Genomic DNA, 23999 nt, shown 5'->3' on the forward strand with positions numbered 1-23999 from the left:
TTTAAATTCTTCATAACTTAAAAAATATTATTTGTTTCTGCAAAACTTGGTTATTTGATCTGTCCATTTCCACAGCTGGCTGTCTGCCCCACACGTCCTGACGAGGTTTGGAGCGATCGCCTAACGTTATCGGTGCCTCCAAACATTCCCCAGTCACCGCACATTACCTCCTTGCCTTCCCTGCACACCTAGTACCTGGTACCTGGAACCTGCTGGCTCATACCAACACACTTAACTGTGCAGTCGGGGGCGTCGCCACTGAAGATATTTGGGTTCCCAATGCAAAATACAAACGAACAATGGAATCACAAAAGGTGGGTACCTATTATCCACTGAAGAGCCTTTTTTTACTACTTTTCTCAATCTCTTTTAGTGTCACGATTCGCGACTTCGGCCCATCAACTTATCTGTGCAATATAAAGAGGCTAGTGTGAAAATACGCACACTTGCCTCTTTGTGCAAATATATTTTGACAAATATATTTTGTTGAATATTATTTGACAAATATATTTTGACAAATATATTTTGACAAATATATTTTTACAAATAAATTTTTACAAATATATTATTACAAATATATTTTGACAAATAGAATTTGACAAATATTATTTGATAAATATAATTTGACAAATATAATTTGGCTAATATAACTTGACAAAAATATTTTAACAAATACAATTAGACAGATATAACTGACAAAAGTAAACGGAAAAACATAATTCGGCTATCATACCTACTAATTTGACAAAAACTGGCATCTCTCGTTCCTGTGTTAGTAGCCTGCACTGATAACTTTGTGGAGCTCTAGTGCAGTACAGTCTGTCGCACCAATGACTCCCGCGTCTCGGCCCATATAAGTCTCACCAGTCCCTAATTTATTCGTCAAAAGGCTATGCAAAAAGGGACATCGAACTCCGAACAATAACACAATCAACAATAAGCAATTAGGAAGGTACTTTATAATTTAAAATCATATTTAAACTTGAGATAGTTTATTCGGGCCTACCTGCCCACTTCATTATTCCTCATCTGCTACTTTACTGCTACTGTAGGTATTTTAGAGGAGAGCCGTATTTATTGTATCCAGTAAAAGTACCGAGTATTTTCCTGCGGTACTTTGTACTTGTGACAAATCTACAAAATACCTTGTTCCAAAATACTCACAAGTATTTTATACTGGGACTGAGTATTTATTACTTTTTGACCATAGATAGTTTTACTATGGTAACCCCAAGAGAGTATTTTCTTTTTTTTACTCTCGAAAAGAATTACGATAATGAAGGTATTTTTATTTTGACGAATAAATTTTCTATAACGAATTAAAATGTGCCATTTTTGATTTGCCGCCAAAACGACATGTTCGTTTTTATTCGTTAATTCTTCGGCGTTGAAGTCACGCCTGCCGACGTTAGTGACAGCCGTTTAACCAGCCAGTGGCGGTCATAAATACGTTGTAGCCAGTTGGAACCGTTTCGGAAAGTGAGGTTTTTAAAATCAATAATTATAAGATAAAAATAACACACTTTTAGTCCAGTGATCAGAATCATAAAAATAAACTTTAAATCTTCCACTCATTTTAATGGAATTCATAGTAAAAATAACCCATTGGGGTAAGTTGTGTGTAGTGCAGAGATGTGCAAAAACCATTTGAAATGCAAAATGGAAATGGGTCAAAATTTTTCCATTTGAAAATGCAAAATGGTTTTTAGAAAAGCATTTCAAATGCAAAATACCTATTTTCAAAATGCATTGAAAATGCAAAATGGTTTCTCAGGTTAAACAATTAAAATAATTATAGAATTTTTAAACAATTTTGTTATTTAACCGTTTGAGTGCCAAAAAAATTCATACAGTTGCTTGTAAAATGCCACCAAAAAAACATTATTTTTATGAAACTATATATATTTTTTAAAACCCCATAAATTCTTTGAATTTTCAAGGATTTCGATGATTTTTTTCGTGTTTTATTAAAGAATATTGGTTTAGAATCACGCGGAGGAGGATCCCGAAGTCCAGGCGTTTCGAAAAAATGAGAATTTTACGTACAGAGACGTACGCGCGAATCAGAACACGACTGACGCAATCGACGGAAATCGACGATCGGCAATCTTCGTTAAAACACGAATCGACGAAAATCGACGATTGGCACCCAAACGGTTAATAATGGACATCAATGTAGAACAAACATATTACATGATGGTAAATCCAAAAACACCACGACTACAGATTATAAAACCACAAAAAAATTTGCGCGGGACTAATGTTGCCAACGTAAAAACATTGAAACTGCTATCTAACATTTAATATTACAGCGTCATGGCCCCATGTTCAGTATTTGAAACAGTATTTTTTGTAATGGTATCACTCAATTGCCAGGGCTCCTACCAGGGAGCAACTTGACAAATGTAAATTATCTCTCATAGCGAGGTTGAGGACCGACTGATATTTGGGGCTTATGAAAAAAAGATGAGTGGAGATAGTAGGAAGAATGTTGCAAAAAAGCATTTATAATGGAAAATGCATTGAGAAAAGCATTTGAAATGCAAAATGCAAAATGGTTTTTAGAAAAGCATTTAAAATGCAAAATGCAAAATGGTTTTTAGAAAAGCATTTAAAATGCAAAATGGAAAATACCCATTTTGCATTTTGCATTTCCATTTGAAATGGATTTATTTGAAATAAAGCACATCTCTGGTAATGAGAGAGTCGAAGGCGATAGTGGGGAAGTTCAGTTCCTGGGAATTCATTTCATTATATATTATTTAAACTAATTATTTGTGCAACACAAATTAATTAAATCAAATTTAATTGCGCACGTCGGGATTTGATTCATCGGTTAAAATATTTGAGGATTCAGCCTCACAATACGACCCCGACCGGGGATACCATAATCCCACTGGCTCCAGACAATCGGGAGCAGTGTTCTGTATTCCCAAAAATTTCGAGTAGGTATTCCCGAGGTGAGTTCAACGAACCTATAAAATAATAATATTATACATCTCACTTAAATATTATTTCTTTAAAGACAGTTTTTTTAGCATGAGAATTAATATTTAGGATCTAAATCTTTGGCTAAAAAACGATGATCATATTATTCAATAAATAACGCTGTAAAATGGTGTTTTCCCGCATTCAGAACGCAGAGCTGGCCATTAATTAAATTTATCAGTGTTCATTAACACTAGAGCTTGATTTATTGCCGATAAATCATCAAAATTGTTCAATTGCTACTTCTATTGATAAACAATGACCGTATCCACAGGCTGGAGGTAGAATCTAATGTAAATATTGTAATTAAGTGTCCACCTTCTCGTATATCGCGATACTAGATCCAAAAGACATATATCATCTTTTATTTTTCCCTTTCGCTAAAAAACAACATTTGGTTAAATAAATTTTAGATACTTTGCAATAAAGCTATACAATGCACTTCCACAGGCCATTAGACATAATATAAATTACGCTAAATATTAATTAAACCCAAAGTCTTGGCCACCAGCCATGACAGATCAAACACTAGCTACATTTTTAATATAACCAATATCATATAACCAATGTATAATGTTTAAACCTCCTCATGAGTAGATGGGTAGTATAAGTAACATAAGCAATGTATAATGTTTAAACCTCCTCATGAGTGGATAGGTAGTATAAGTAACATGAACAATTTATAACGTTTAAACCTCCTCATGAGTAGATAGGTAGTATAAGTAATATATGCAATGTATAATGTTTAAACCTCCTCATGAGTAGATAGGTAGTATAAGTAATATAACCAAAGTATAACGATCAAACCTCCTCAAGAGTAGTATAAGTAATATAACCAATGTTTAAACCTACTCATGAGGAGATAGGTAGTATAAGTATTATAACCAGCGCCCTTGAGGTGATTTTTCACGAAAACGACGCTATATAAATTAGCCAAAAATTAACTAATGTATAACGTTCAAACAGTAATGTAACCAATGTATAACGTTTTATTAACTCTATTACCAATGGTATATTAGATGTCTTTTCTTTTTGATTGTATATTTATATTGTAAACTATGCCAACTCTCACCAAAGGATTACCTAGCGAGTTTCTGGATTATTATTTCTCTTACATTAACACTACGCAGGGGTCCCTAAGGAAATAATTTCCCTCATTGCCTATGTTATCTTTTGGGATGCTGTGTGTAGGGTCTTGTTTAAGGAAATGAAGGAGAAGGAAATGAACCATTTCGGGTGACCAATGGCAGAGGTGTTGGTTATCCGATAAATGGTTCCCTCTCCAATTGTAATTTTGGAGATTTCTTGGCGTCAGGCACAATACATCACCCATATTATAATATATTTTTAGACGAATAAATAAAATAGCAAAAAAATACTCTTTGTTTTTATAAACCAGTAAAAGCTCTAGCCTTTTTCTACAGTTTTACCCTCTTGAATTTTTTGATGAACCCATATACAATCATAAAAAATAATACACGGTCCAGGTTAAATTCATCGTCCGAATATTCGAAATATTTTAATTCTTCCTACTTCCAACAGGAATAAATAATAAACGGAAAATGTTGCTTGTGTGTTTATGGACGGAAACCCGACCCTTTGGCCAGCTCGACCAACTAACAGTTCATAACAGTACTTCATATTTGTTACAAATGCAAGGAGTTTGATGTTTGACCATTCGTTGACGTTCTAGAAGCTGAATTAAACCTAAACTAACTAACTAACTAACCATCACGCCGTTTCCCCGCAGGGGTAGGCAGAGAGGACCGCCAAACAACTCGGTCTTGGCACACACTCCTTGCCTCATTCACATTCATACATCGTCTCATACATACTCTTCTATTATTCTGACTCTTGACATGGCCCGACTCAAGTATCTGATTCACTTGATCGCGCCATGTCTTCCGTGGGCGTCCCCGACTTCTGCTACCATTCACATTTGCATCGTATATTCTTCTTACACTCCTTTCTTCGCTCAGTCGCTTTACATGCCCAAACCATCTAAGCGTCCCTTTCTTGATCTTACTCATTACGCTTACATCAGCCTTGCACTCTTTGCGGATCTCCACATTCCTCACACGATCATACATGGTTTTACCACACATACGCCTCAGGGATCTCATTTCAACAGCATTCAATCTAATTTCATCCTTTCTTTGCCAGTTCCGTAGTTCAGTTCCATACATCAGGGTAGGAACCAGCACTCCATTGTGGACTGCTAACTTCGCTTCTTTGGACAATTTTTTGTTAGCGCCAACTGCGTTTAGTCCTCCATTAATGGAGTTACCTGCATTTACTCTTCTTTCAATATCTCTGTCAGCCTTCCCATCTCTCGTAAACATGCTTCTTACTAATAAATGTTAATATTAACTACAATTTATGTAACGTAACAAATTTACAATATTTTATTTTTAACCTCAAATTGTCATCGTTAATTATTGGAGACAATATTAGGAATCGCTAATATTGTATCCAATAATTTATTTTTTAATAGTTTTTATGCATTTTTGTTCAAATTATAAAAGTTTTATTTTAATTTTTAATTTTTGCTTCGACAATACGGCTTTACGACATTTCCTTTTTTTCAAGTACCTAAAACATCTTCCTGGCTTTCACCCCTTCAAGGGTGTTCTAGGCTATCATTTCAAATTTTGGAAAGATGGGACGCTAAATTCATATCTTAATTTTGTTTAAATTAATTCAATTTCAAAATTACATGGAAGGTTGGAGACTTAGAAGAGATGAGCTATTGAATGGAGGGGAGTCAATTTTAGATTAGGCTTGATAGAAGAGATAATATTTGTTTAGAGAGGGACAGCCAAAAATATGTGTACTAAAGTTCCCGCTTCTAGACCACAGATTGTACAATCTGAGGAGTCAAGCACGTGAATTTTAAAAAGGTGAGAAGGAACGGAAAAGTGTCCAATCCTCAATCGAATAAGTGGGGAAATTATTTTTTGGAGAAATGGGGGAATTGTTGAAACCATGGTTTTGATGGGATAGTCCTATATATATAGGCATCGCAGGCTCCCTTGGATTGACTCTTCCTTAACCGTGGCATTTTTATTAAAATAATATTATTACAGTGATAAATAATTCTCATCGGATCTAGAAGGATCCATTTAAACATAATTAATCTTTCTTTGATTATTCTAGATTACAGATATTTTTTATCTACACAAAATCTGTGATCTTTTGTTGAGTACCGGTCGGTGGCATAATGTGTTCAATTCCTCGGCTGGCTAAGTCCTCCATCACAACACAAGCAACATTTCCGCTTACTGTGGTGGTAGTAGGAGATTTTCAAATATTGTCAGGTTATTCGTCACCTGGGAATGTTTGTCTCTCTTTTTTTAATCAAAATTTTAAAAAATATTTTTGATTTCTGATTTGATAGCTTTCGTTGTCGGACCCAGTATTTTGTATTCAGTAGTTATAATATAGTAATGCCCTAAGGGGGGCATATATCCATAATAATATGTTTCATACTTATAAATGAAAGTAGTTAAATTATATTTAATTACAATGTGGATAGGAGGGGCCAAAGGGAGTTCTCTCAAAATTGGATCAATGATCTAATTAATCTAATTAAAAATTAAACCGTTCCATTTCTGATTTGAAAATAGCAGTGTTGTCACGAGATAAAAATGTGCTTAATTAAATAGGAATCTGGGTAAGTACCTTCTTAGACAAATAACAGTAAAGACAGCTTTGTATATTATTATTATATCTGTCGTGTGTGTTTTTTCGGCGTGTATAATATTATGTCAGAGGCTGGTGACCTCACATTAGATTTTTTGCTCTCTGCCGGCCTTGATTTATATTATACATTTGAATTCAATTCGAAACTAATATTCTTCCTTTTAGATTCTAGATAACTACTAATAGGTTATTTATCTACTTAAAGAACTCTTCTGTGTAACTGAGATGACATGATATGTAATTAATTTTAAAAAGGCGACCATTTTTTGTTTGTTCTAGGTAGGTCACAGGTTTTATAAATCAATAAAAACGTTATAAGGAAGTACCTACCGTCAAAGTGACGTCCATTTGAAAAAAAAATTATGGAATCTATCGAATGAGGGATTCGTTAGGTTGGTACATTGGTAGCTGAGTGAACAAATGCTTCGGGATCCCATTAAAATTGGCGTAGTCTGCGCCATAAGCATCTCATGCTGTGGCGGAGAAGCGCTCTGAAAGAGTGCACTCGTCCCTCCAGGAACATTTCCGTAGCGCTGCAGTATCTCGGTAGGCGGAATATTTGCCTAGAAGCATTATTGTAAGCTACTTTTAGCGTAGGTATGCCATTGGGATGCAGTGTAATCTACCCATAGTTCCTAACAGTTATAATAGGTGTTCAATATTAAGCTATTTCCGCCAAGGAAAAGGTCACATTACTAAGTAATTCTTAGTAAAGTGACTATTTATCGTTTTAGGTACTTGATTTTAAGTTTTAAAATGGAGATTGAACATTTGTTGATTAGTCGTTTGGACAATTAAGAACTAGGGCGACGAAAAGAAGAGTGAACCGGGAATTTCCTTAATGTCGTTAAACGCTTGCTGCAGACTTCTATAATATTTTTTTGCACTCGTGCCTTGAGCATCTGACATACAAACACGTGGCATTTTATCAAAGTAGGTATAATTGAATGAACGGTTCTGGAAAAGAATACCACAAAAATAATAAATAATCACTGTTATTTAAATATTTTTATATGTAATCACCAGTGTAATCGCAGTCGTCATCCCCGCTGCTTAACTCTGTTGTTTTTTTGCTAATCTAAACATTTAAAACTCTTGTATTGGAGATGGAAGGAATAGTGATTTGGTCGAATACCGAATATTCGCCCGCCGAATATTATCACTATTGGCAATATGCAATCTGAGGGGATGGAGTATAATTGCAAATGAGATTGATTTTTATTTGAAAAGTGCTCGTCTGAAAGAAGAAAGCACGGAGTAAAAACCGCAAGCCAAACCACAAACAAACTTTCCAGTAATTCGTGGCTATATACGAGATAATCTCTAAATAGTATAAAATAAAGTTGCTCTCCGCGTCTGTCTGTTTGTGAGCTTAGTTCTTCTAAACTAGACAACGGATTTTGATAGGGTTTTCACTATCATTTAGAGAATTTCTTCCGGAAGGTTTATATATAAAAAAAACATTTTTACGTTTATAAAAAGTAGCGATATGTCTAGTTTTGCAATCAAGTCGTAAAAAAAATATTTTCGTTCGCTTACATTGCTAACGCTGGTTAAACCTTATGAAATACATCACAATCAATGTAATAAGGAATTGTATATCTTAAAAAGGCCTACAGAAAAAGTCCGTTATGGTATATGTCTATCTCTTGTCGGGGTTTTATTTTGATATTGTCGGGGTGCACAAACAAACATACATTCAAAGTGTCCTCTTTAAAATGATTTTCCTTAACTACCGAAAACCTTACCTTCACGAAAACCGATTTAAAAACTGAAAAATTCAACATTTAAAAAAATTTGTTAACACAAACAACTTTGGGGAAATTTTACCCACAAACAACAATGGGGAATTTTACCCACAAACAACAATGGGGAATTTTACCCACAAGCGGCAAAGTAAGGAACTTTTTCGGTGCCCACTTTACAGAATCAGATAGAAGTCATAATAATTATTATTTTAGCTTCGGTCACGACTATCACGAGTGATGTTTTGATTCTTATCAGGAATCTATATTGATATTAGGTAAAGGCGAACGAGATACATCGGGACTGCTGATTTGCAGCAAAACATGTTAAAAAATACTTGTAAAAAATAATAAATGAAATAATCTTGGTGCAAGGTTGGTGGAAAACGTATTTAACAAGGTTAGCTCATCGAGGGGGTAGAACGGTGATTGGTTGGAAAATCGTGACGTAGATAGAAGCCCATTTTCCATTGGGAGATTTGAATTTACTGTGTATGTCATCTTTGAGTATGCAGTGCGGAGGGTCTTTTTGAGAAGATGAAGTTGTGAAAATGAGTCTTGAAGAGACCCGTGTTGGAGGAGGGAGGAAACACGAAAATCTTTCAACAGTCGAACTGTTGAAAGATTTTCTAGCTGTTGAAAGAATCTATCAAACAGATCGCCCGTTTATGCAATGAGTCAATGCTTTTTTCAAGTGCGTTGAGGCTCCGGACCAGAGGTGGCTTCCAAATTCACTCCAGATCATTGGCGCCAACGTTAGCGTAATGCGTAGGGCCAACGTGTACTAGGGTCATGAGAAGGATAGTGCAGGAGAGCAACGCCGGCCCAGAGCCAAACGGCGCCTGGCGCGGATATAACTTTGGCGCCTCTTTTCAAAACCAGTAGACGCCTAGGCCCTAGGTAGTAGGTAGGTAATCACTGTAATTAATAATATTCGGATGATTTTGATGAAAAATAATCTCAAGGGTGATCTGTTAGGACTATTAGGTGTTTTCAGCGCCTTGACAATTCAGCGCTTGGAGCGTAATTTGACTTTCAAACCAAGAGGAAGGTCACAGTCAGCATTAGATTCAGCAATAATTATAAAGGTGTACCTATCTACCTATTTCCATAAGAACGTATTAAATTTCTCACAAAAATCCTGTATAATATTACACTGTTCAACCACCGTTATGGTATCAAACCTAAAGCTAATGCGTCACAAAATAGGTAAATTATATAAAATGTATTGCTAGCAAGTAAAAGCTTATATATTTATGAAGTTTTATTTAAAAACAGGTTTTTAAGTTTTGTACAAAGGGTTTTTACAGCACTAGAGGTATAATGTGTCTCCTGTGCATAAATCTGGCCCAGGATATTGTCATGATTACCAACGAGTGGATGTCGCTGATTATTAATTGTTTGATTAAAACAGGAAAGGTGACTATTTTTTCTTTATTTTTCTTGATGAAACCAGTCCCTAAGTCTAACATCAGGAAGGTAATAGATGTTCCTTTTAGTAAAGAGTATTTGGGAAAGGTCACTTGAAAGTCCTTGAATAGTCAGAACACTCAAAAGATCTACATTCTCTTTCAGAACAGACAATGTATTGAACAATTTAATCAACCACCATAACACGGATGTGCCTTGTTTGGTGGTCTAAACATACTTAATAATTGTAATAACCATGTCACTAAATAAAGAACATTTAATATGTATTTAAGGACAATTAAATGAGCAATTTATTAATTTATTTATCCATAGAAGAATTGACTTGCTATTCAGATTATACCTATCACAAAAATGGTATAAATCTTTGGATTTGAGTAACATTACATGCCATGTTATCTGCCTCGTCAATTGGGTATCATGTAAGGACATATCATGTTATCAAAATAACAATTCAACACACCTCCAAAAAGTGATATAAAGTCATGAAAAGTGATGAAACATTAGATTGAGGTTACATAGGTAACTATTAATCCTAGTTTTTGTTTTATCAATTTTAATGACATTTAATCACTTTTTAAAGTTGTGTTGAATTTTCATTTTGATGAAATATAATGGAACCGTTATCTGCATCAATTGGGTATCATTTTAAGACATGTCATGTTATCTGCATCATCAGTTGGGTATCATGTTAGGACATGTCAAGAGAGGAAAGCCACATTTTCAATTGGCAAAATACGAAGACATTATCAAGTCAAATCAGAACAATTGAGTGGCCATGTTAAAAAATGCCAAACCTAAAAAAAAACAGCATAAAATAAAAGACAAGCATCGTTTGAATTATCATTTATTCACATGAGTAGATATTTTTTCTCAATATTACTTAAAAAAATTAAGTAATTGGTCTCAGTATTGCTTTCAAATTACATAAATTGTATTTTTCCATAAAAATAACTTACATTAGCGTTAATATCTATAATTACAATAAAATAATTAATTCATATACTGTTCAACAAGTAGATTACTTATTACAATAAATAAATAATCGGCAAAATGATCCGTTTGATCTTACGAGGATAGGGTTACCAAATGATATTGAAAGGAATACTTTTCCTCTTATTCCACTTAAAAATAATGTCCTCCGTCAATTTTAGAAATAGTCCTCCTTTGTTCTCCATTTCAAATTAGTCAAAAATGATTTACAACGCTGACCTTTTCAACACAATCTATTCCATCACGCAGCATGAATTATGAGATTTCATAGAATAAAAAATCCATTAATTATGATTACTCCATCAATGATATAGTGCTAACTGTAACCGAGGTAAATGGTTTGGGTGTATACTTTGATCAAAACTAAATTGAATTAATCATGTTGAAATTACATCAAATAAATCTTTGAAAATGTTGGGTTTTGTATTATATATGCAGCCAATTTTAAAATATTCAAACCATAACACAATTTGTACGTGTTGGGAGTCAAATTGTATAAAACTCGACAGTGTGGGCACCAAGTTATGCTATTCATTCACTCATGATAGAAAGAAATCAAAATAATTTTTTAATAGTTAATAACTAACATCAGAATGAGTATTACAAGGGAATATGTCAATTATGAGTATCTACTATGTCAACTAAATTTATTAAAATTATCCAAAAGTAGAATCGTTAACGACTTAACTTGTTTTTATAAAATCATAAATTCAATAATTGACAACCCTGAAATATTAAACTTGATTTCTTTCCATATAAATCACAAACAAACATTGAGGAAATATCTATCGTTTTATTGTTACAACTCCAACACGGGACCACTAACGTTGTATACTACCGTTGGCTGTATACAAAATTTGGGTGATGATTACATATAAGGATGTTGTTGAAATTTTTGATGTATCAATCACGAAATATAAACAGGTCTTAGTAGAATTTTTATCGGAATGCAGATCATCAAACTGCATAGGCTTAACTCTGCTTCGACTTATTTAATTTATTTATTGTACTATGTATTCCCAATCTCCTATTTCTCCGTCTCGCATGGTGGAGTATTGAACATAGTAGTTTTTTTTTGCTTATGTTATGCTTATTTAGATGTTCGTTGTGTTCAAAATATAATAAACATGTGAAAGCCCAGCTGGGCGTGAAATTTAAAAACAAATGTACGTCTTTTAGTTGACTAAATTTTGGCGTAGATAAATTCTCGGTGGACGGAGGAGCCAATGTTCACACAATACAATTAATCAACGTGCTAAAATTCTATCTCAAGTTACCTCAAGAAACGAAGAACTTTTTATCAAAAATAAGCAGCTCTGAAGGGTTAGACTAAATACATAGCTAGATTTAGTTAGCACCATACTGCAATTAATGTTATCTTTCGAAATAAAAACATTCATACACTTAATTCTGTTTTTACACGGGGGATACGCTCTGCCGTGGAAAAAAATTGCAATACATTATGCATTGGAAAATGGAAGAATTCTTATAAGATATATTTCGATTACGTTTTGTTGAGCATGTTATATCAAAACCGTTTTAAAAAAACTGTGCATAAACAGAATTGAATATATTATAATACTTTTGTAATATCGTTGATGTAAGTCTTATATCGCAGATAGGGATATCTAGGGATGTATCTGGTCTTGCTTGCTCGTATACTGCAGATGATTCATTCGCGGTATTGACTTTAACCGAATACAAGAAGTCTGATGGTCAATTTCAAAATTTGAAAGCGCCAATCAATGCGTCTTGTGCTGTTTAACCGAAAACGGCAATTTTTTTTTTAATTATTGGCTCATACGCTGTACTGAACTCACATGGATGATATACTTTGTCATGTCATTTCAGAATAAAGTTCTCGTTTTACATTTCAATATCAGTTTGCACTCCTTCTGTATTTTATCATCTGGTAACCCTATATTTAGGAGGATATGTTTTACAAAGAGGTAACAGAGCTGGGCTTTGATTTATGATGCTCTTCTTTTGATGGATATTTTCCCGTGGGCCAGTTGTGAGGTGAAGATCTTCCACTTGGAGTTGCCTTCGGCAGATGCTTTCTTCACAGAAATCTACAACAATTGAAACATTTACATTGTTATGAAAATTCTTATCTATGGATTTTCAAAATGGTCTACACTGTCTTTTCCCGCTAATAATTTACCTGCTAAAATTACCTTTGAAAACACTTAAAAAACAGAACACCAAAAATGAAATTTTATTAAAAATTTATAGTACCTACCCCAATCGATAATTTTTAATAACACACTAAAAGTTATCATGTTGTTGCTGTTCAGTTGCATACCAATAATTTTATGAACATTCTTTCAGTATAGTTGTATGTATGTATTTGTGATTATTGCTGTTGTTAGTGCAGTGATATATAGTTTGTTTTCATATATTGTCATTTATTTGTGTTCTTATATCTTATTTATCTAATATTTACAATTTTATTGTAAATATTGTAGCTCTAGTTTTTTGTTATAATTTTATGTTTATGTGAAAATCTGTCATTAAATTTTATTTGTATTGTTTATAAGTTTATTATTCATAGATGTAAAAAAAATCTGTTGGTTTTCCTAAATAAATCTAAAACATTATTGTATGGTTAGGTACTTCTGTGTAAATTTATCTTTCATATTTGAATTTGTTCCATTTTTAAAATGTACTAAACAAAAGCAAGAACTTATTTTTGTAGGTGAAATATTGGCGGGAAAACAGTTTAGATGTTTATAATGGAAAAGGTTTTTTTTTGTGTTACAGCAACGCTATTTCGTGGAAATTATTTTAATCAAAAGTACTGTCCAGGTGCTGCAAACTAGATTTAATTGTTATTTGATATTATGATGTTCACCTATTAGTTTGTACATATCAAAACAGTCTCAAAGTGGCCCAGTTATCAAATCAAATAAAAATTTTAAAAAACCATCCAGTTATACCAGTTCAACATTCTTCAAATCATAATGGATCTTAGAAAATCAAAAAAAAACTGTATATTATTTTGAAATATTAAACTAATCAGTTAACAATAACCTTGTCGGTCATCATTCAACCAAAAAACTGTACGAATGATTGTCAGGTAGATTAATTACTCAAATATTTAAAATGTTATCATCAAAATCTTAAACAATACCTGTATGTACATACTTCACTGGGTTTGACCTTTTTGCAATTTGACATTTGTGATTTGGACAACTGTGTGTAATAAACCTGATCTATTAAAAATAACATTACAAAGATGTAAGGTCATTAGAGAATAATTAATTTCAGATAGAATGGAGTTTGTGCTTGGTACCTATGAAGATTGCAAATGTAAAAAAAAATCTTAGGAAACAGATTTGAAATGTTTCTGAAAATTCAATGTTTTCCAAAAAGACCTAGAAGTGACCAGTCCTCTTGTGAGAAATTTAAACTCTGTACAAATCGTCTGGATTAAAAAAATTAGTAATCTTGCATTTGCGGCTCTCATAGATAAAAGAAAAAAGGGAGATTGGCCATGAACCATTATTAGTGTGCACCGCAAATGTCACCAACATAATCACCGATACTACTACAAATAGCATCTATGCACAGCGGTACTCTGCTTTTATTTCTACCTACAAACCAAATATATAATTTTCACACTCTCTGCCACTTTGATAGTCTGTTCAGTTTGTTGGTAGGTCGATCATCATGTCATATCCAGTAACAACATATGTGCAAACTCTCCTGGAATATGTTTTCCAAATATGGATACGGAGGGTATGGAGATGATTCACAAATATACAAAGAGCTTTGAAAGACCGGCAATATGAAGATAGACTCGAGGGACTAAAATTACCAACATTAAAAGAAACAAGAGAAACGGGTGACTCGATTGACACTTCAAAATTTTATCTGAAAATTACAGTTGCCCTAAAATTACAGAAATCTTCACCACCAACATAAATGTAAATCTTCATGGACACAAAAAAAAATGAACAAAACACCAACTCGAACTAAATGCAATCTAGACAGTGTCTTGGATAAATGTATCCTATTTTTATTTTTAATTTGCGACATTTATTGACTTTTTTTTATGATTTCTTCATATTAAGCGGTTACTTTGTGATGTGACATTATAATTTAAAATTAAACAGTAACTTTGTAAACATCACTTATGGGTAAATACTTAATGCCGACCGGGTTTCGCTACAACCGTAGCCTCATCAGGGCAGTATAATACTAAAAATCTAAATATTAAATTAACATGTGTAGATATCACGGTAGGTGGACAGTCTGAGCTACAGTGGAAGAGGTAGGGATAAGTGTATTTATTTAACTAAGCTAAGGATGCGTTGTTTCATAGAATTTGAACAATTCATCAAATTTTAACATTCCTTTGCAAGTTGTGTGGGTGTCCTATTCAAGTTGTTATTATATCATTATAGGCTAGTTACTTGACAGAACTGAAATAATAACAGAATTTGAAAAGAACTTTCACAAAACTTGAAAATTAACTTTGAAATTTGAATAATTGTTCAAATTCCCTCAAACAACCCGTCCTAAGGGTCCCATTAGCTCAGTTTATATGAGCGGCATCTTGGCAAGGCGAGGGTTCAAGTCCTGGATGTGATTGTATCTTTTTATGATTTTCTGTTTCAAATTTTCATTTAAGAATCGCTAATATTGTCTTCAATAATTAAATATTACAAAATATTAATCTAAATAAAAACAGTAATATGACATAAAGACCTTTGCAAGGTTGATGAAGCTTCCGCAATGGCCGCGCACTTATTCACAGATAAAATAAATACATTTTTATTTTTGGAAAAACTAAAGTAGTAAAACCTCAAATTAATAATAATTAATCATTGAAGGCAATATTAGCGACTCTCATATGAAAACTTGAAACAGAAAAAGATTTGATGGCATCTGGGAATTTTCATTATTTATATTATCTGCGGTTCCTCCTCACAATGTGACCAAGACGTTGGAGTTTTCTCCTTTCTATATCTAGTACAAAAAAAAACATTTGTATGATATTGTTTTAGCAATGAACTTACGCAGTCAGATCCGATGGCGGTGATGTGGGCGGGGAAGCGGGGATGATCGCGGCCCTCTACGTAGATGCTCTGGCCGCGATGGTACCAGCGCCTCTCGTACAACAGCTTTCCGTCTTCAACGCGCGCTTCCGACAGAGGGGACGGGGCCCGACTTTCAGGCGGCGTACCTGCCATTGGTAAAATAAACACCATTATTAATAAGGAGACGGTATGCACAGCTGCCGTAAGCACTCGGGCCCATTGTCATAGCAAAATGACGCAAATGTAGTAAGAACACGCTTTTACCAACGCCTGTGGCCAGCTTATATATAGATCTTAAGTGTATGGTGCGTCAATTGATTTAACAAGACACTATCCAGGGGGCCGTTCAAGTATTACGTAAGCAGATTTATTACAATTATTTACCCCCTCTTCCCCATTGTCAACAAAAGTAAGCAAAGCTCTTACCCCCCCCCCCCCCCTCCCATGCTTACGTAAAAATTGGTACCTATATGCATTTTTCTGTTTTTTTATTGATTCATAAGCGAAAGAGGATCAACGGTAACACAAATATTAACTTGCTTTGATTTGCTTACAACACGTCAAATCGTTAATCGTACTAAAACGAAACAATAGATTGATGGAACAAATTTTGACAAGTGAGTAGCGCGCGGTAATTCCCCCATTCGCTTCTAAGCGAGTACCTAAACGTATTAATTATTTGTGTGAATCCCCGAAACTTGCTTTGATTTGCTTACAACACGTCAAATCGTTAATCGTACTAAAACGAAACAATAGATTGATGGAACAAATTTTGACAAGTGAGTAGCGCGCGGTAATTCCCCCATTCGCTTCTAAGCGAGTACCTAAACGTATTAATTATTTGTGTGAATCCCCGAATATGTATTCGGTTTTCAAACATAGACAATGTGTGGGTTGCCAATGTGTAAAAAAAAAATAACTACTGCTGAGCAGTGCCGACGTAATCACTATCTCTACCCCCCCACCCCCCCATTGCATCAAAAATAAGCAAAGTAAAGACCCCCCTGCCCCCCTATAGTGCTTACATAATACTTGAACGGCCCCCAGGTTGCAATTTAATTCAGGTAGAATCTTACAATTTATTATACATAAAAGCAACCAAAAAATATGCATTTAGAAAATGTTGGTAGTTCTTAGTCGAAGTAGGATAAAGTTAAAAATGACGGAAATTGATATGGTCGAATTAGCTCAGTGGTCAGAGCACTTCCCCGGCAAAGTAAAGGTGCTGGATTCAATTCCCAGATGCTATCGAATCTTTTTCAGTCTTTACTGTTTCAAATTTTTCATTTGAGAGTGGTTAATATTGCCTTCAATGAATAAATAAATCAATGGTCCCAACAAAATCATGAAAACAAATTTAAAGTTGCAATAGTATATTTAAAAAAAATATATATATCTTGACATATTATAGGGGAGAAAAGAATATACCTATGGAGTGTGTGAGCGGCGACTGCGGCGCCTGGTGCATCTTGCGTGCCTGCGCCGGTGGCAGGGGGCGGCCTCTAGCGATGGCGCGTAGGTCTGCCTCGATGTCGCGGTCATCCAGCACGTACGTCAGGGTGGTGGCAGGAGGCTTGCGGCGCTTGTCGGGCACGGGCGCCGGCTCGTTGGGCCTCCGTCGCAGCTTGCGCGTCATAGCGGGCTTCACCTGGAACAACACAAAGGTTAACACAGTTAAATCTGTTTGTAATTCGTTCTTATTAGAATCCTAATTTTTTCCCAACTCTGTACATACTCTACACCATAGAATAAAGAATAACACAAGAAGTGCCTTGTGGGCGTATTTGGTGATCCAAATATTTTCCTAATCGAGGCTTAAATTTCCAAAACAAAACTGTGTTTACGAAATTCAAATGGAATGGAAATCTACAATGTTAGGCGAGTGTAAGTAAGACGGAGTGCTGGGCCATTGGGCTAAATGGAACAGTTGGTTCCATTCAAATTTGTATAAAGGCACTTCTAGTGATATCCTTTATTCTATGCACTACACAAGTAGGAATAAAAAATGCAGTGAATTCACGAATGATTGTTTTACCAAATTCATCATTTAAATCTTGCAGTTTTTTGTACATATTTTACTCAATCGATCATTTTAATAATATGAACATATATTTTAAAACCATATTTCATAGCCAAATGCTTGGTTTCGATTGACGATACCGTAAACAATGAGCGGAACATTCGAAAGAGAGCGATAACGATTTAGTAGCTTCTGCCGGCGTCGGCCGCTCCTGTCAGTAGTCTAGTTGTCGTCAAACTTTCGAACACAGCGGCAGCACTTGTCATATTTTTACTTATCTAGGTTCGGAGTGTTTCAAAATGGACCATCCGGTGAAAAAAGTGCACACTCTTAAAGATATGGACGGCAATAAAGTTACAAACTTAGTTATAGTAATCTATGATAACAATAATACGTAATAAAGATAGTTGCCAATAAAAATGTGCGGTGAAAAAATGAAGACAATGTTGATAGTTCTTATTCGAAGTATGATACAGTTAAGTGACCGAGGGGGATAGGGTCCCATTAGCTCAGTTGGTAGAGCAGTGTCCCGGAAAGACAAGGGTCCTGGGTTCGAGTCCTAGATGTGACCGTATCCTTTTCTGATTTTTCTGTTTCAGATTTTCGTTTAGAAATCACTAATATTGTCTTCAATATTTAAATAATACGTAATCTATACCAGCACTTTGTTGAATCCTACAAATTATAGTAGTGATGGTAATGATGATAATGTAGTTTTAGTGATTTGTCTTATATGTAGTATTGTTCTAGTTTCTATATTATTTTATGTTACTTTTACATGTTTTACTAGTATTGTTTCATATTTAGTTAATAATAATAATATTTGGATGATTTATACAGCGCCGTTTTTGTGGAAAATCACCTCAAGGGCGCTGACTATCTGTTATCAGTTTACTGTTATTTAATACTTTCAAAATTTTGTGAATAATTTTCGATAGCTCACTAGGTATATTCTGTTCTTAAAATCCATGTATCCACGTAAAAAAGCAAATAAAATAAAATTTGAAATTTCAGATTAAACTCTACAAAATTAAAAAATTTTCAAATTACACTTCACATATTTGTAATATAAAATATATTTTTAATAAACACAGTTATATGTGCAATAAATATAATTTTTTTAAATATTAAACATTGAAGCATGTGTGTAGTGTTTATTTTACCATCTCCGATCATCTTTGTTTTCAACAGGTCTCTTCAAATTGCGTTTTATTTTTTTACTAATTTTTTTAGAACCTCTCTTTAAAGAAAATTTATGTATTGAAATTTACCATATTTGTTGATATTTACAATTTTTTAAAAATGTATGTGCAAACATCGGCATACAAAATATTTACATCTTTGATAAATGAAGTGACGCAATTGACTAACTTTAACCAGTGATTCCTGACATTATTTGGACATTATATTGTAAAAAATGTAAATGAAATTTTGGTCTTCGGTGACTTTTTGATGTTTTGTTTGTTAAGTCAAGTACGTCCCTTAACACCTGTTTATATATATATGTGTGTGTACAGTCGATTCAACTTATTTGGGACAATACATCAGACCCCAAGCATAGTTTAAGATAATAATTTCAAAGTTGATTTTCAAGTTTGGTGAAGGTTCTATTCAAGTTCTGTTATTATTTCAGTGTTGTGAAATCCTTGGCCAATAATGATATTTTTTTATTATTATTTATTTATCTATCAATTTAAAGTTTTTTACGTGTATTTATCGACATCTGTCTCACTAGGGTACACCTGTGTCGAGACAGACGTATTCAGATACTTAAAGAATATTTACATGCATAACTAAATCAAAATACAAATTACAAAGTTGTATACACTTTAAACTATGGAGTCAATAGATAGATAATAGAAAGAGTAGGTACAGGTACGACGATATAATAATAGAACTTGAATAGAACCTTCATAGAATTTGAAAATCAACTTTGAAATTTGATGAATTGTTCAAATTCTGTGAAACAACCCATCCTTAAAGTATATTTTTTTAATTGTAATCATTGTACAAATTTTTTAAAATTTTAATATTTTCATTCATGATTTGAAAAACCGCACATTCTAAAACGGTTCCAACTGGCTACAACGTCATTATGACATAGAAACTGCCAATATCTGGTAAGACGGCTGTCACCAACGTCGCCCGGCGTGACAATCGAATCAACGCCGCCGAATTCACTAATAAAAACGAACACGTCATTTTGGTAGCAAATCTAAAATGGCACATTTTGATCGTTTTAGTAAATTTATTCACCAACGTAAACATACCTTAATTATTGAATTTTTTTTTTTAAATAAAAAATAACATTGAAAATAACCTATTACACATAAATTATACTATTTGTTATTTCGGCTACTGGCATTATACCTAGCTCTCTCATTCAAAATTTAGGCGTATTAAATCTGTCAAAGAATTTATACATAAAAATGCAAAAATCAGTCATTTTAAATACATGTAGGATAACGAAAGTTTTTAAAAATATTTATATTGAGGGAACAGTAGGATTTATAGGTCCAATTAAAAGTTCTACCGAGTCGAACCCTCTGATATGAAAATATCTGGAGTCGGTGAATTATTTTCCCATTTGATTTCTGGTGATTTGATGTGTTGTTTTTGTATTTATTATACTTATATAATGCACTTGCATAATGTGGATTGACTAGATGATCATTTGTGGAAAAGTGTGTGGAAGGGTTTAGTTTTTCCTGTGGGGAAGATTTAACCCGGACATAAAGTCGGAAAAATAAAAAAAATAACAGTAGCCCAGATAACTGAAGTAAAATAGTATTAGTTTCTTTATTTGTTATCTGTGTACCGGTATCCATGTAAGCGTAATCGACTGTATTATATTTAACGAAAATATTAATGTATTTGAATTTTTAGTAAATACCTCCATTGAATCTCCGTTCAGCTCCATACTGTGTCGATCATTTTCAATGTGCTTCCGTTTATCTTCAAAGTCGGTGAGCAGATTCTCCTTGAGGTCCACCTTCTTCTCTTCAAACTCCTTGGCGGCGGCCTTCTTCTCCAGGATGTAGTCCTGCTCCACGCACTCCAGCAGGTAGTCCCGCTGGATGGAGTTGAGGCGCTGGCGTTCGCCTAGCTGCTGCTCCAGTCGGCGGACTCTTCGGGCATACTCCGGGTGCGCCCCGTCCCGCAGCTGCTGCAGCTGCTTGCGGAGGCTGGCCAGCTTGTCCTGGTACATCCTGACAAACAATAACATCATACTATTAGGCCTAGTATAGGACAGTTTTTTATGTGAAACCGCACAAGAGTCCCAACTGCGCCAGTGAAACTATGGCATCTCCGTTGGGGTATGTTATGAGGCTAAAGGCAGTCTAAATCCAAATCTCCTTCTAAATAAAATTTAATCCACCGCTGGGAATTGAACCCGTGACTTCCAGCTTGCTAGTCGAGAGGCTCACACCTCAACCACGGAGGCCGTGAAAATGTGGCATTGCTTGTGTTTAGCGACCAGATCTGAACGGTCAGGTTCTTTACAACCTTCCTACTACCCAACCTCTTCCCCTCCCCACCCCCTTCAGCCTCACTAAACAGCTCAATTTGGAATACCTTAGTTCCAAAGAAAACGTCAGAAATATACTATATATTTCATTTTATATTAATTAAATGAGAAACAGAGCATTGTAAATAAAGAAAAAATTGTGATGCAACACTATAATTTAAAATAAAACAATAACTTAGTAAACACCACTTTTATTTTTTATACTTAATGCAGACCGGGATTTGCTACATCTGTAGCTTCTTTAGGGCAGTATAATAGTGTACTAAAATCTAAAACTAATAAGTAACATGTGTTATTATCAATACATTAATTACAAGTAAACTTGAATATTTACTACCATTACTTATTTATTTACCACATTACTGTAAATATGAAAACACTATTTGAAATCCACATTATTGTAAATATGAAAACACTATTTGGAATCCACATTAATATGAATATGAAAACACTATTTGGAATCCACATTATTGTGAATATGAAAACATTATTTGGAATCCACATTACTGTAAATGTGAAAACATTGTAGGATTGGTTGAAAAAAATTCTAAGACTTTATAATATCTCTCAAATATGGTCTACAAAACCATCTTAGATCATACGACGTACGTCTCGAATACTTCAAGATGAATACGCTTAAAATTAGGCAATCTAATATGTAAAAATATGTCAAAAATAATATCACCTATTTTAGCCCTGTGACCCAAATGTGTCGACTATATAATAAGATAGAGTGTGCTGAAGTAGACATTTTTGTCGATAATTTATACAGATTCAGAAAAAATGTTCTGCTATTGCTAAAAAACATGTTGCGCTGATTATATAGTGTATTACTTGCGTCTCTATTTGTGTCTCTTACTTTTGGTACTATTTGTCTGTCATATAATCTTATAATTTTGGATTTTTATTTTTATTTGTTTTATATTTTAATCTTATATTAGATGTATGAAAATTAATGTATCCTGTGTTTGAGTACATATTTGTAATTGTTGTACGAACTGTGTATTAACTGAATTTTTATAATTGTATTGTTCTCATGTAAGTGAGATCGTCTGTGAAAACCCAGTATAAATAAATAAATAAGCTTTCACATAGGATTGCAAAAAATTGTGCTGAGCTCCAGTGAAGGATGCAGTAGGAGTAGGTGGAGGGTTGGGAAGAGAGTGCTGTTTGTATATGCTACTTTATGTATGTTACAGTGGAGGAGGCAGTAGGAGTATGTGGAGGGTTGGGAAGAGAGTGCTGTTTGTATATGCTACTTAATGTATGTTACAGTGGAGGAGGCAGTAGGAGTAGGTGGAGGGTTGGGAAGAGAGTGCTGTTTGTATATGCTACTTTATGTATGTTACAGTGGAGGAGGCAGTAGGAGTATGTGGAGGGTTGGGAAGAGAGTGCTGTTTGTATATGCTACTTTATGTATGTTACAGTGGAGGAGGCAGTAGGAGTATGTGGAGGGTTGGGAAGAGAGTGCTGTTTGTATATGCTACTTAATGTATGTTACAGTGGAGGAGGCAGTAGGAGTAGGTGGAGGGTTGGGAAGAGAGTGCTGTTTGTATATGCTACTTAATGTATGTTACAGTGGAGGAGGCAGTAGGAGTAGGTGGAGGGTTGGGAAGAGAGTGCTGTTTGTATATGCTACTTTATGTATGTTACATTGGAGGAGGCAGAAGGAGTAGGTGGAGGGTTGTTACTTTATGGATGTTACAGTGGAGGAGGCAGTAGGTGTTTTCACAATGTAGAAAGGCATTTTTTATCATTAGAATAAATTGTAAATGTAAGAGACCAATAGAATTTAACAAATTACATTTGGGTGTGTAAAGCGAAGGAAAAAGAAAACTTACTGTTCTTTCATCTCCAAAGGTTCGTCATTATTGCCCATATCCGTCTCACTCGCTTCCTCGGTGTCTAAAAGCAAAATGTTACTATTTTCACATGTACACAAATTGATAGCTCAACAAGTTTTATTTAATATCTTCAACGATCACAACTCCAAACCAGGAATTTAATGAAAATTACTTCGGGTATTCATTGTTCAGAATGTGATTTAAGTTTTTTTAGAGGTTATAAAAATCAAACACTATTTTTTACTTTGAGTGACTCGCTTTTGTCAGGTATAATGGTTCTTGTAGGTAGTAAAAAATGCTGAAATAGTTTGAGGTGTAAGTAATGTTATGGAGGGAAAAGTATTGACGAAATTGAGCACGCGTGATTACCTTCATCACTGTCATCCAAGGTTGGTGGATGAGGATCATCCTGGTCTCGGTAATCGTCCAAATCGTCGTAAGCATCGTCGTCCATGTCATAATCATCTTGGATGTGGAATGAATATGGGGACCCTTGATAAGACATCGCTTAACATAAATCGACAATCTTTTAACAAAAATACGTAAGCTTTCTACGTAATTATTTATACAAATGGTTGTATAACTGTATGCGGAAATGTTTATTTTAAGAAAATACGATGTTTAATTCCCTAAAATGAAGCAAACTCTAATGTGACAGACAGCTGTTTAACAATGGCGACCACAGATACAAAGTCAAACGAATAT

At 34.3% G+C, this 23999-nt stretch overlaps 1 protein-coding gene across 1 annotated transcript; it reads right to left on the reverse strand.

Moving 5' to 3' along the window:
* Positions 1 to 10704: 10704 nt before the first annotated feature.
* Positions 10705 to 23979, reverse strand: LOC149422076 (sin3 histone deacetylase corepressor complex component SDS3). Its single transcript, XM_089634285.1, has 6 exons — positions 23664 to 23979; positions 23292 to 23355; positions 20815 to 21130; positions 17330 to 17549; positions 15881 to 16047; positions 10705 to 12928 (listed from the first exon to the last, which is right to left on the reverse strand). The coding sequence occupies exons 1-6, from the start codon at positions 23797 to 23799 to the stop codon at positions 12827 to 12829; spliced, it is 1005 nt and encodes a 334-aa protein (XP_089490411.1). The 5' UTR covers positions 23800 to 23979; the 3' UTR covers positions 10705 to 12826.
* Between the last annotated feature and the right edge of the window lie 20 nt (positions 23980 to 23999).

Source organism: Hesperophylax consimilis, chromosome 8 (genome assembly GCF_061612785.1).
Source record: "Hesperophylax consimilis isolate HC1 chromosome 8, BYU_Hcon_1.0, whole genome shotgun sequence".
Classification (NCBI taxonomy): domain Eukaryota; kingdom Metazoa; phylum Arthropoda; class Insecta; order Trichoptera; family Limnephilidae; genus Hesperophylax; species Hesperophylax consimilis.